Genomic DNA, 15,299 nt, shown 5'->3' with positions numbered 1-15,299 from the left:
TAGAACTGCAGCTGCACACATTCTTTATCACATGCAGTCATTTATGTGAATGTGTGTGAGAGTTTCTCTCTGTGATCATTTGCTGAGAATGTGTAGTCAATAAAATATAGATGTAACATCAGCATTTATTTGGTCAAATTAGTACATACTTTGCATAATTTCAGCTCTTTATGAAGAGGAGTTAAGTTAATTTGGGACACACACACAGGCTAAAGCGTCTGCCATGAAGCTGAGAATTACCAATATTCAGCCATGCAAAAGTAAAACTAAGGAACTTGTCTTGCCTTAAAATAAAGGCATGCACAGTGTAGCTATCTACAAATGAAGTAGTCATCCGAATTTGAGCAACAGCTCATGGGAAGAAACAGCCCTGTTAAAAATATGGTTTATGTCACCCTAAAGCAAAGGTCATATAAATACACCCCTCGATGTATAGATTGATTTTCATTGGCTTTAAAGGCTACATGAGACACTGACATCTAAGCGACCATTACTGCCAATGGAAATTTTGTCAATACAAGCTGGGGAGACTAGAATGATTGATTTGAGGAAATTAAGAAATATACAGCAGAAGGACACAAATTACTGCTCTCCACAGCCTGTATTGACTAAATTTTTACAGACCACAGTGGAAGTTCAGCCACCTGACTCACTCATAAACATTCACACTCATGAACACCTGAAGTTAGGTATGACAGATCTCAACTTCGAGAACAGTCATGCCACTGTGCAGTGGCTCTTTTAGTGTCTATGTGCCTGACCTCCCACTCTCTCACTTAAGCAGGAGACAGAAAAGAAACCTAATAACAGTGACCCTTCTCAGTAAGCACTTCAAAGGGCTGGCAATTCTGTTATCCAACACTAATTAAAGATGCAGCTGAAAAAAAGCCCTAAAATCCCTATGCAAACGACTTCAATTTAGGAAACAGGTTTTTTTTAAAAAAGTCAACAGCAGAATAGTCAATTTTTTCCTTTATCTTCAGGAAAACAAAAAAAAAAGGAAAACAAACCAAAACCCAACACAGCAATCAAGTAGAATCTTATTTTCATTTCAGCCAGCCAGCCTCTGAAAACATCAGGTACGTTTTCACAGCTAGAGACATCCCTGCAATTGATCTTTGAGAACTGTGCTACAGCATGGGGCTTTGAGCCAAGTTTCATTATATCTGTCCTTGGCTGCATTTCAAGTCACTCAGCAACCCTTTTTCCCTTTTGCTCTTTCCTCCCATCTTAATTTTGTTCTCAGGACCCACAGGGCTAACATTTTACAGTAATTCAACAAAACATGCAATGCAAGAAACTTGAATCTGTGAAACCACTGCCCTCTCCCTTAACCTAACTGCAGTGAGGTCAGAATGGAGAACAACCTAGAGAAATGTGGATTTTGTACAGCGACCCTTCACATTTCCCTTGAAATGAACCCAAGTTCAAATGCCCTAATAAAGGAATTGTCATACTGGGGGAAGGGTGAATATCCTCTGTCCAGCTGTATCCACAGCTATTAGTGCCTACAGTAAATTTTACGCCTACAATTTCAGTACAACTGTCATTACAATTCTTGTTTCTATAAAGAGCTCAACCTTTAGTAAGACATCAATTTATTCAATTTATTTCAGTGCTGCCATCCAGCACTGAGTACTACAAGCTAACTGCATGACAGTTACAAACATGCCCTTTTTATTCCACAGAGAGATGTTATTTAAACAAATACTTCTTAATTTTGAACGATATTATACTACCATGTGTTTAAGAAAAACAAACTAATCTTCATCCCTGTCTGCCCCTTCCTATGCAATATACTGTTCTGTGGTGGGCAGTCATGATTACCAGCTGGTGATTTACTGGGATACACAGACTATACCGAGGCTGATGGGAATGCCAAATTCCTTTAATTGAAGGCAGGCACACAACATACACATGCCCTCCTGGATTGAGATTGTTACACTGACAGAAATACCCATCCAAGAGACTGTGGAAGGTGGCACGTGGTCCCAGGGGCTTCTGTGGAAGAGGAGATAGCAGAGAAAGCAAGGTGGATGGGAACAGACACGTCCCAGAAGACAAGACATCCATGGGAGCGCAGGCAAGCCAAAAGCCTTGTGGTGTTTAATCTGCCCTGCTGAAGTGGACTGGGCTTGTTCATGCTGCTCAGAAACAAGCAGTGCTACACAGAGCAGGCTCTTGACTCTCAGCAGTTCTTCTTTCTCATGGAAACAAGCCTAAAAGCTGCGTGTTTGCTGAGAACTGTGTACAAAATAATGTGACAATATGTACTGCTTCTAATAGTTTTATACACCCCAAAATATCCAGGGCTTTCAAACATCTACTCCTCGTCTGCAGCCAGTTTACTTTTCTAATTGCCACTTTTTTTTTCTTTCTATTCTTTCCTGTGTAATAAAAGATAAGTACATCCACTGAAAGCAAGGGATTCTCATTTTAATGTCCCTCATTTCTGCACAGATAGGAGGGTGACCAGTGGACTTAATGAGGCCATAACTACAGCATCTTCCACAGAAAGGACAAACATTCTCACTCCATGATAATGTCAAGACAGGATACTACAGACTCTATAAATGAAGATCTAGAGAATTTCCAGCAGCTTCAGTGAATATTTCTTATACAGGAAAAATCAGTAATATTAAGCCCCTAAGGAATTCATCAGGGTGTCTTCCATCTGGAGTCTTAACTACAAAATTATTTTCTGATTAGTTTTGTTACAATGTTATTTTTACTCCCTCTCCATATTCTGTCTAAATGCACATCAGCTGCACTTCTGACATACCTCTACAAGGGGAATTTGCTTTATAATACGAGTATTTGCTGCTGTGTCTCAAATGCTTTCCCCCCCTTCCCACACAGCCCTCTAGCAGCAGAGCATGTAACAGTTTAACCTACTTTCAATGCTTTAAATTGGCAAATATTGCCATTGATTTCAAGGGAATGGCCAGCAAGCACAAAGCTGCCTGATACATTAGCCATGATAGGATCATGGCTTTCATGAGGTAAAACAAATATATCTTAGACAAACATTTAGCTCTTAACATATGAACAAATACTCTCAAGCTGAATGTGCATTCACATCTGGAGGTAAATTTACCTCAGATATACGCTGCCTTTTCTGTGTTTGCTTTCTATGGAGTTATGTACTGGATTTCTACTGAAATCACTGTTTGTTGAAAAGCTGTTTCAAAGTTTGGCATGTAGATGACTGTGGAAACTGAATCCTTTATTTATACCCCTGACCATGTGCAGGTGATTAGAGTATGCACGTTTACAAAGACAAATGCACACAATGTGTAAACCGAGTAATTAAAATTTTTGCTAATACTAAACATATATTAATTTTACATATGAGCTGGGTCATTAAAAAAGTAAACTGTTAGGCTATTTATAAACATCGGTTGATTTAAATGAGAAAATCTGAGAAGTTGCTTATTGGCACTTTGGATACGAAACCAGTAAATGTTTCTCAGGAGTTACTGCACATGTAATATTTGTTCAGCCTGCCTAATTATACTGGGCTCAAAGGAACTGTTTTCATCTGGTGCAGATGTAACTCAATGAGAGTGAAACAGTGGAATAAGACTACTCTAAATGCTGGTACTCCATTGCCCTCACAGCTCAAAACTCTCTACAAGCTGGCAGAGCCATGAGGACACTCATAAAACTCTAACGGTCCCAGCCATCTTCACCTGGGACCTCCACCCATGACAATGGGCCAAAAAGCTCTATTTAACCTGATCCTAACCCTGACCCGTGGTTTAGCTTCTTACCTGGACTTCAGACTTTTCTCATTGCCATGATGCCACCTAGGATCTAAACTCTTGGTTGGATCTGGTCACAATCTCCAGGCTTACCCTGCTCCCCTGCTGCGGGTGATGGGATGGGCCCTGGCTGGCAAATGTCCCAGGACTTTCTGCTTTTTACAGCTCTGAAAAAATTTATCCAAGTACTTGGCTTAACATTGACAAAAATCCTGGCAAACAACTGATGCCTCATTCTTCTAGCTGCTTTAAGAATTATTTGACAAAATTTCCTAACTTACCACACCCTCTGGAAAAAAAATTGAAGTACATAAAAAGATAATTAAAAGTATCAGGACATAACATGGATAACAAACAAAACCAGGATAGAGGCAGGAAGGTCAGCTGTGAGCAAGCTGTGAGTGAGAAAGGTGCAGGGCTATTGGGAGTGAAGGGTCTTTCAAAGAGACAGGAAACAGTGACAGAAGAACTCTGAGAGAAAAAGGCATCCTGCAGTAAACTCACAGGCACATTCATCCCAGATTGCTTCTGAACTGGATGAAGACAGAAAGGACAAATAACCTGCAGGCTACAAAAACAAAGCAACATAAGCTTATTGTTCCTTCAGAACTGTTGCATACCAAAATTCAATCCTGCTGGGCTGCTATTATTTCAACTCATCATAAGTCAATTTCCAATTTGTAACTGCTTGTAAAGTGCACCCATTGTCTTAATGCTCCTATAATTCAGAAAGTGTTTCTCATGGTTTTCTTTATTTCTGTGAAACTTCTTGTCAGAATTTTATTCCATGTTAAACTAAAATGAACAATTACTATTACCATCTATAGTCCATCACCCAAAAGTCTCTCAAAACTAAATTTTTTTTTTTCTATATTTAGTCTTGTTGTGTCCTGCCCTGGGCTGACTTCTCAGTTCAGGAAAATCAATAACTGTTATTCAGGCTGGGACAGAGCTAAATAACAGCAGATACGATTTATGTTTGGTGGTGAAGGCTTTTTGGTTGGGCAACCTATTTTCAGAAAGCAGTTTACAAAATAACAAAATCCTCTCCTCTGCAATGAAACGGTAAATATTCATGGCCTTGAAACAGCAAGAAATGTTCACATGTTCTGTGATACTGATCCTTTACATTTCAGAGTTAGAAAGACCAGGTCCCTGATGATCCATTAATACATAAATCTGTGATGCAACCTTGCTTCAATGAATCTCCTAATCTGAAGAAATGCCAGAGTTGGTGTTTAATTAAATGCCTCACTGAAACTCTTCACAAAGGTTACTGAATTTAGTTTACATCCAACAGCAATATAGGATACTACATCATCCATACAGAAACATTGAAGTAAGCTGTGAGTGCATATTGGGAGGAAACGTATTCGCATACATCTCTTGGAATGGATGGCTACAGGACTCCAAATTCTCACACCAATGCTAGTCTTCTGCTATCTAGCTTTCTGGTATGCCTCTGGAAACAACATAACGCATACAAGAGTTGCAGTTTATCTGAATATATTTTAGCATGATTTAAAAATATATTTAATTCCTGTTAAAACTGTGAACAAAAAAAATTAGAGATCCATGTAGGGTCCATGTAAATTAGAGATGTAATTAGGCTGCATGTAAAATGGAATGAAAGGCCTGAACTTGACATTCTGAGCTAGTGACAAAACACTTAGTCTGGTGCCAAAGCAGTACATGGTGAAATCAAAATCTGAGCTAACTTGATCTGCTCAGGGGTTAAAAAACATATACGAACAATTAAAATGACCCACCAAGCTTGAAACCTTACTAAAGATACCTGAGTTCAAGGTCTATCCTACTTATTGAATAGAAAACAAAGCCCTTGAAACTTCCTTCCATGTTATAGAAATGCTTAATTCATTTACAAGAGAAAAAATGAACTCACAGCATCAGTAACATAGTGCTGTGAGCTTATTATATTTTGCTCTGAATTCCAGGTCTTGAGGCTGGGTGAGTTACAATCCAAACACAGTGCAATCAATTTTCAAGGAGAATCAATTTTCAGGGTCTCAAGGGACAGCAGCACATTGCTTCAGCACAATTCTCTGGCACTTCCAGGAGCTCTCAGGCGGCTTGGGAGGGATGAAGCTAAGTGAAAGATGAAAGATCTGCTGCAGACCCACAGCCTTGTTAATGGGAATACTGTACTGTACAGCAGTGAAGGTGAAGAGAGAGTGAAAGGAAAGGGAATGGGAAACCAAGGCAAATAAAGGAGAAAATGTCCTGTGGAATGCAACTGCTCAGAAGAAATTAAAACAGACAATAGAAAAAAGATAACTCACCTCTCCTCACGATTCTGTCCCACACAAACACGTCCTCCATGTCGAGGGGTTGGATTGCTGCAGGAACGCTGACGAACTTGAAAGCCTATTCCACAAGTGGTACTACAAGGTGACCAAGAAGTCCATGGTGTCCAGCCTCCATTTCTGGTAGAATAAAAAGCTCAGGCTCTGTCATCTGTTATACATAGCGAATGGCTGATTAGGTGTGACTGACAGCAGAATCTGTCCTATTAATATTTCTGTAGAAGTCATTAATACTGCATCGTGTTCCATTTCTTCTAGAATACTGAACCAAAATAAAGGTGCTCTGATATTCCATGTTCCATGCTTTGCAATCAGCAACTGCTAAAATTACCACCTTACACAAGAACTACAAAGATATGAAGATATTTAGTTGCTTTTGGTCACTTTGTTCTGGGCAAACTACACATGCAAACTCTTGTATCAATGTTCTGAAGCTAACTTTTAATTACATATTTTTTTCAGGGAGATTAAAATGTCAAACTTTGCTACCTCATCTAAAAGGAAAGTGATTAAAGCCTGGAGCAAAAGGAGGCTCAGAGGACACGGTATTGCTCTCTACAACTACCTGAAAGGAGATTGTAATGAGGTGGGGGTTGGTTTCTTCTCCCAGGGTTTTAGCAAGTGACAGAATGAGAGGAAATGGCCTCATGTTGGAGGCAGGAGAGATTTAGATTGCCTATTAGGAAAAATTCCTTCACCAAAAGGGTTGTTAAGCATTGGAGCAGGCTGTCCAGGGAAGTGGTGGAGTCACTAACCCTGGAGGTATCAAAAGACTTGCAAATGTGGGGCTTGGGGACATGGTTTAGTGATGGACTAGGCAGTGCTTATTAATGGTTGGACTCAAGCTCTTGTCCAGCCTAAATGACTCTATGACACTAAAGTAAGCGTTAAAAGGCATTAGTTCTCAATTTCAACAGGTTACTCTGATAAGATGTCAATACCTTGCTTGTAATGTAACAGAAAAGCTAACAGAGTTTACACCTTGTACCTTGCATTTGTGAACTTCCAGAAAGGATGCTCCTATCCCTCCCCAATATACCCTAGAAAAAATTTTATAGACCTAGATATTCCATATCCTGTCCTAGGCAAAAAAAAAGATGCATTTCAGCTGTTGTCAAAACCTTTAAAGGGCGAGCTTGCAGTTTTTGTACTGGGAGAACACAAACAGAAATAGAGAAAAATAAAACTAAACTATAATGAGCTTTTGATGTTTCGTCATAAAAGCAAAAGTTAAAATAGTGGCTCACTAATTTTAGCAGTGTTAACAGAAGATGTAAAACAGTAGTGTAGTAATGCCAAAGGTAGAATGTGAATCCAGTCCCAAATGACGTTCCAAATTCCCTTCTAAACCTGCCAGCTGTTGGTTGATTGTTCAGTAACTAACAGCACGCTTATCTTTTCTATATTCTCCTGACCTGATGTTATAAAATATGTTGCTATATTTTTAATAATTTTCCTAAAATTTACTATTTTCACTTACAGAGATTGCAGTTACCTTGTGCAGAAATGTAATCAGTTTTAGTCACTATCATGACGTGATTGTGGTGTTTAAAAAAAAGACAAAAAGCAGAAAGAATCACTGAAAATAAGCAGAATGCTCCAGTATATGTTTCATCTTGCAATTAAAGTATGTATAATGTATGTGTATAATGTTTTAAACATGAACTTCTGAGGCAGTTCCAAATATGTAATGTTCTGAGTCTCTCTGAAATTATCTGCTCTCACTGATTTTCTCCGGGACTGGTTAAGTGCCTGAAGAAGACAAAAGAGTGGCTAAAGAGTCCTATACAGACTGATAATAGAACTTGCTATCATGATACAACTGAAAGATACAACGAAAACATTTTTCCAGGGCAGAATGGGGGACAACAATGGTAATGTGAGACCTCCAAAAAAAGTAAGCCATTCTAACTTCCAGAAAAGAAAGTTGTATGAATTGCAGAACTGAGAAAAAGTATCATACTTTGGATATTATCTAACACTGATTTTTTTTTTTCTTTCAGAGCTTTTGTTAAAATTAGCTGAGCTCAACATTATTTGGCACGCAGCATTTGAAATGACTCTTTGCTCTCTGACTCACTCTCTCTGCTACAAAGTCTGAGAGAAACTTTCTAATGTCCCATTTGGCCTTTCATGCACAGAACAGGATCAGTAGATTTCAGGTGAGATTTCAAAGGGTAGATTTTATTCTGATTATGTTAAAAACTTTTAAAGCTCAAATGATAGAACCTGAAATTGTCTTGCATACCTGGAACAGTTGGCAATCTCCATGGTTGGTCCTTCACACAGCCATCCTCCACACTGAGGAGCAGGATTGTCACACACGCGTGTCCTGCAGAGGCAGGAGCCAACACTGGCACCGTCAGTGTGGGTGCAAGGTTTCCACTGTGACCACGTTCCAAAATGTCCATCCACTGTCAGGTTCCTCATCTAGAAACAAGCACAACAGAAGAGCTTACCTGAGCTTGACAGTTCCTTCACACAACCTCTTTATTCTGCTGTGCATGAAGGTTTAGCCTTCAGCCACCAACAATAAAAGCCCCCACTTTAGAAACATGTATTTCTGCAGAGAGATGTCTTCCAGACAGCGATCTCCCCTTTACTCCTGTAGCTGCATAGTTTCCACAACTTCCAACCAATCTGAGCCACTGGATGCCACCACCATAACAATAACAGTAATCACAGCTAACTGTTACTTTTCACAACTGTGCTTGCCTACTTTTCCATTGTCTTCTGATGACAGTATTCCCTACTTCCTAAAATTTTCCTGTGAAAATGGAACCCAGATACTGACTGTAAAACCCAAGATCAAAAGGAGGAGCCAGCAGAAGGTAAGTAAGAAGTGAAGAAGAAATTCTCTATGAGGATGATGAGACACTGGAACAGGTTTCCCCTGAGAAACTGTGGATACCCCATCCCTGGAAGTGTTCAAGGCCAGGTTGGATGGGGCTTTGAGCAACCTGGTCTAGGGGGAGGTGTCCTTGCCCTTGGCAGGGAGATTCAAACTAGATGATCTTTATGTTCCCTTCCAATGAAACAATTCTATGATTCTATGATACTGTAATAGTCCAGGGTAGCAAAACTGGATCCATTAAACTCAAATATCCATATGAAAACAGTTTTTTGAAGCATACACCATATAGTACCATTTCATGAAATGTGGTTTTAAATACGGCAGTCTCTAAACATTAGAGACTGTCAGACCATTCTCTGGTCTGAGAACGGTCTCAAGTCTTCTTCTGACTGGAAGGGTCAGACCATTCTCATCTAGACTGGAATGTTTCCATCAAGTAGCTGTAACACATTCAATAAGAAATCTTTATTGTCCAGCTGAAACAAAATGAGCTAATGGAAACTGCAGCATCCTACATGGCCACTGAAATTTCTAAAGAAAATGAGGGAGGACATGGAAAATTCAGCTCCCAATAAGGACAGACATATATTATTCTTTTATCAAGGTGTTAATCTTGACAAATCTGTGATCCCAAATGGAAATGATGGCCACTTTTTCACTTAAATGTTAAGGGATTTGCATTTTGTTTCCCATATTTGAACTTTCAGTCAAGACAACAGCACCAACAAGTGCAGGCTAAGTAGCATTTAAATTCACTCTTAGTAAGAATAAATATGTATCAGTTGTAGTCATGCCTTTTTCATTAAATGTGTAAGAACATAACATTTTAATATTTGCTTATGTATTGAAACAGGAATTACAGCAGTAGATTGTCATAACTGATCTGAAATGGTATCTCCCTTTACTATTTTTAGTATTTTAACAGTGGTGAGAGAAGTGTACATTTCACAAATACTTTGAAGACACAAGAGATTCAATTAGAACAGAAGGCATGTTTGCACTGACACTCTGGATGTTGGCTGATTCTTTCCACTGTGACAAAGATACCATAATTTCACTACTAATTACAATTCTCACAATTTATTTTTCACAAATATCACTTGTCCAAGAACATCTATGTGTATATTCTGTCAGCTACAACTTAACCATAATTCATCATTTCAAAACCTGCTGACAGCTATTTATTGAAAATAACTCACCAACTTTTGCTCATGTAGAGTTTACATTGTTGGGTTTTGTAAGACAACAAGAAATACTTTTTAAGTGACAAGTAAACCCGTTCTCTTATACTGCTGGTCTAACAAATATTTATAGTCCATAAATTAACAAATCTATGTCCCCAATCTAATAATGTCAGAGATGTGAAAAAGCCTTTACTGCTTTCTGTTTCTGTGCTGCATCAAAACATCTTTATTGTTGCACCTAAAATTATAAACTAAAGCTACAGTTGTCTATGGTTACCATAATATATATTAAGTGGCAGACAAGGTATACATAAAACATAGCTGAAAGTTTGAACTCAGAAAGATAAATTGATGACATATTCTCTTTCTTCATTTTTTTTCCTCGCTCCTGCAAAGATCATCCCACTGGGATCTCTGCTGTTCCCCATGACTCACCTGCTCTGTCTCTCTGTGAATATCTCCCTTTCAGCAGTGATATCAAACAATTTCCTCACACGACTGCAGGAAAGCAAAATGTACCGATAAGGGGCCTTTGCAGCCCTCACCAGAATCCATGCCCACTAACCTTTCTCAACCTGACACCTCAAGGGCAAAATCACAATCAGACCACATGGCTGTACTATCCTTGCACAGCTACACTCTGCTTTCCCTCTCTACCGCCCCGGTTTTGTCACCCTTTCCCTTCTGCAGATATCTTTAGACTGTTCCTCCCTCCTAATGTCCTCCAAATATCCATCTATGTCTCAAGTCTCTCTGCACCCACCTCATCCTCCTGCTTTGTGCCTCTGCACTCTGAATGAAGGTCACAGTTTTTAACTCTGTCATGAGATCTTTGGTTTGAGATTACTTTTTGTAGAATTTAATGAGTCTGTAGTATTTCCTGAAGCTGCTAATGAATTCAGATCCCATACTACACTTTCTCTGAGAACTGTAAAAATAAAGTCATTTCATGCTGCATAGTTTTGTTAAAAAAACAAACCATCAAACAAAAACAAATTAAAAAAAAACCCAAAACCCCCCCAAAACCAAAACCAAAATCCTGAAAAATTTTCTTTTAAATTATTTTACTTTTCCTGTAAAATCTCTTAGATAATGTCAGTATATTTTTAAGTGATGGATTGCAAGTCATCCCAATGGAAAATATTTCAAAAAACAACAAAGCTTCATTACCATAAAAAATATTGGATGAAAAATAGGGATTTATGACCAACCGGATGAAGATCAAAGTACATATATGTGCATAGCATTAATTACTGTCTATATTTATGCACAATTGCTGTACTCATGCCAACTGAAACAATAACCTAAAAATCAAACTGAAAATTAAATCAAAGCAAGGTAACCAAAATAACCACATTTTTCAAAAGTGATCTCCAAAGTTCAGAGATGGTAACACGGATACTCTTCTATCTCTCCTATTCACCTCTATCCTCTACCTATAAGTGCCTATAAGTATTCAGCCATATGAATAATTCTCTAGGAAATAATTTCTCAAAGGCAACTGGTAACACTTTTTATTCTGAACTAAATGATTGTATAAACAGACCTCTCTCTGATCCAGTTTTAGAAGAAACTGGCCATTCATTAATCTAAAAAACTTTCTACAATGTTAAAAGATCAGAGTAATTTTACTAAAAATTAAGATATGGGAAGCAATTGGGACCAAAATGGGGAGAATAGGTTTCAAATATTCTGTTATGTTCTGCCTGCAACAGTGTCTTGAATGTATCTAGCACATGTTAAGGATGCACATAGCTCGGTCCCTTACAAAATTAAATTAATTACATCTTGGCTTACATATCCTGTGAGCACAGCACCTAAAAATGCTATTAAACAAATATTTGAGTACCTCACTAAGCAAAATTGTAATCAATTGCAGTTTGTCAGAAGACAGTGTTACTTTAGAGGAAAGTTTCTATGAAGTTTTCCAGCCTGTTCAATAATGTGTTACTTGGTGTATAAGGCTTTAAAACAGTAAAGGGGTAAACCCACACTTTTCAATTTAAATAGATAATTCTAGAATCTTCCTTATATTACGCAATCTCAATCTGCTCAAGGACAAACTTTCTTTGGAGGTTCACTAAGTCTTTGAATCTCAGATCAGCAGTTTAAGTCTCACAGCTATGGTTGACTTTCTAAGCAAGCCTTAGGTGCTCCTCTGCTTTGACTAGACTGCCATACCCTATGCACGTCATATAATAGATACTAAATAATTGTTTTTCCAGTTGAATGGAACAGAATGGAATTACTCTTTATAAATTATTCCTCCCTCTACCCCATCTTGGCCTCATGTTCTGTATCTACAAAAGAAAATACGGCCTAGTGCCACAATTCAAAGACTGAGCACAGCAGGCTGACTGCCCATGCAAATGTCAACAAAATAAGGCATTTCAGTAATCATGGTATTTCCCCCAAAGCTGCCCCTGATTTCAGCTCAAATGCTAATGCAGATGAATCCAACAGAAGCCTATTTTATTAGTCCTCTATGTGAGAAGATGGATGCAAAGGACAGGAATGGACATAAACATTTTTTTTAAAGTTTTAAAAACTTGAAAGAACGCTTAAAAAATTGCTTTTTAATGTCAAACACAGTCAGAACACAGGAGCACATTCTCAAGGCCCTCAGAATCAGTGTAGTGTTTGTATCTATGAGGCTGCTGCAACACATGTAGAGAGCCAAAGTCAACGCTGGAAGACCTTCATACTGATTTTGCACATCTCTAGTTCACTAAACAAAGCCCAGCTTAAGGGAGAGAAGTGCCATCAAGATATTAAATGGCGCTTGTTAAACACATGGAGATTAGAATATGAACGCCATATGAGCACAAGTTAATAGATGTATGTGCCCCACTGGTGAGTGGGGACAAGATCAAGAAGTTCTTACTAGGAATGAAAGCAGAATTGAGTTGGAAATGCTCCCTCTTCATGGGCAAAAGGACAAAGCAGCAACAATCTCCAAAAAAAAAAAAAAGAGGGCTTAGTAGCACAAGAAAGGTCCTTCTTAACCCTCTTTTTGCATGCTTTGGAGTAAGGGAAAAGAATGAAAATTAAAACAACACCAGAATCACATTAAAAGGAAAGCTATAAATCAATTTTGTTGCTGCTTTTTTATATTACATTTATTCAGAACAATTTTTAAAGAGAAGTGTTAAGCCACTGCAAATATTAACCTTGAGTTTATTGTAATTGTCACCTTTGTCATTTATCTGGGTGAGATTTAATTCATAGAATTCACCCTTCCAATTCATGAACTTTTGAAGATGTTATTTGGCTTTTTATACTAGCAATAATAATCCTAAAAGAAAAGATTATACCATTAGTGAATTAACTTTTCCAAAGCAAAATTCTGCAGAGAAAAATACGTCAATATAACTAATCTTAGAAAACATTTGTTTTCAAGGTGGGAAAATAGACATTACAGGTAAAAAACAACCACCCTTTGAAATTACTCTAAATAATTTTATCATATAAGTAGTTTGATAAGAAATAGAAAAGAAACTAGGTATTCTGTTAAAATCTGATGGGAAAACCTAAGGAAAACGGCATTAAATGCAGTTTTCTGAGCTTGAAAAATCTATGCCAGCTCATTATCATGAAATTCACATGGAATCAAAGGTTTTGGGAGACAAATGAATGTATTTGGACTTACTGGACACACAGTAATGCTTTGCTCCCATTGACTCATGCTCAGACTTTCTTCCAGCGTTGTGCATTTCTTCATCACCATGTCCCAGCCACAATAAGGGTCTTGAGATCCAATGCATGCACTGTGGATGAAAACCAATCAGGTCACTGGGACATTTATTTTCATTTGCACTGACCAAATATCTCTAAATAACTATGTAGCATCTCTTCATATTTCATAGGCAGATAGTGAAATTGATCCCTGTTGTGGTATGGCACAGACAAAATGACAAAAAATGAGGAAAAATGAATTTGAATGCCTACACAAAGCTAGGATTTCTTTTAAGTGCATAGCTGAATTTCTGTCTGCATACATGATATGCTGTCTAGACTGACTGTTGCACTTAATTACTAGAGAATTACAGAAATTCATAAAAAAGGTATATTGTCTGCTCCAAGTAAAAATTTCAGGAGTTACAGTTCTTAGTCTTTTCTGTCAGTTTTCAAATTATAGGTATCATCTTTTTCAGAAATCAGATGACAATGTTTGTTCTTTGAAAAATAATTAGAAAACCTTCTGATCTATTTTCTGCACCTGTATAAAACCTCTGGAAGTTCAAAGCAGCACTGGTGGCTGCCATCACACCTCTTACATACCACATGCTGCCCTCATCATTCGCTCTTAGTGGCACATGAGGAGGGAAAGAAAAGGATTAGAGAGAAGGATGGTAGTCCAGTTTCATACAGACTCTGAAAGACCCACTGCACAAAACCAGAAGTTCATTTCTCTAACAGATAGCAGGTTTCTCTTGCTAAGGTCAAACATTAACAGTCCAGGCAATAGGTCTCCAGCTTCATAGGTAAAGATCCATAAGAAAGGAGGTGGAACTCCCATTATAGTGAAGCATGATATAATTGGTTTAACACTTGTAAGAATAGCTATAAATTACACGTAAAAATAATGCATTCAAACACTTTGTTTAGATTGTAAAAATGTTAGACTGATCATTTTTGTTCAACTCAAATCCATGGGCATTATCCTTCTCTCTTTAATTATCTGTTCCCATCACATCTCTGTTGACTGAAGGGCCACAGAGATGATCAAGCAGTGAGTAGAGGCTGAGAGAGCTGGGAGAACTGTTTAGCCTAGAGAAGAGAAGGCTCAGAAAGGATCTCATCAATATGTACAAAACTCTGAATGGAGCATGCAAAGAAAAAGATCCAGGGTCTTCAGTTGTGCCAAGCGACAGGACCAGAGACAGTGGGCACAAACTGAAACACAGGAGGTTTCAACATCAGGAGACACTGTGACAGTAAGGGTGACTGAGCACTGGCTCAGATAGCCCAGAGAGCTTCCAGAGTCTCCTTCCTTGGAGATATTCAAAAGCCATCCACACATGGCTCTGGACAGTTGGTTCTGGGAGGTCCAGCTTGAGCAAGAGATTGGAGCAGATGACTATTAAAGACCCATGCCAGCCTCAAATGTTCTGTGATTCTGTCCTCACTAAATGTGTTTTGCTTGTGATAATTCCATTTATCTCTGGCATTC

General features: G+C 38.3%; 1 protein-coding gene across 3 annotated transcripts in view; it reads right to left on the bottom strand.

The window, feature by feature from the left end:
• The window catches only part of SEMA5A (semaphorin 5A), a 298,126-nt gene that overhangs the window by 68,048 nt on the left and 214,779 nt on the right, over nucleotides 1-15,299 (bottom strand). For all 3 annotated transcript variants that reach the window (XM_017738722.1, XM_017738723.1, XM_008637204.2), the window contains 3 exons: nucleotides 13,776-13,893; nucleotides 8,337-8,518; nucleotides 6,065-6,208 (listed from right to left, as the gene is read on the bottom strand). In XM_017738722.1, coding sequence (XP_017594211.1) covers nucleotides 6,065-6,208; nucleotides 8,337-8,518; nucleotides 13,776-13,893 — 444 coding nt within the window. The remainder of the gene's footprint in view (nucleotides 1-6,064; nucleotides 6,209-8,336; nucleotides 8,519-13,775; nucleotides 13,894-15,299) is intronic.

This window comes from Corvus brachyrhynchos, unplaced genomic scaffold, assembly GCF_000691975.1.
Source record: "Corvus brachyrhynchos isolate BGI_N302 unplaced genomic scaffold, ASM69197v1 scaffold23, whole genome shotgun sequence".
In the NCBI taxonomy this organism is placed as follows: Eukaryota; Metazoa; Chordata; class Aves; order Passeriformes; family Corvidae; genus Corvus; species Corvus brachyrhynchos.
This window is presented reverse-complemented; position numbering and strand designations above follow the sequence as displayed.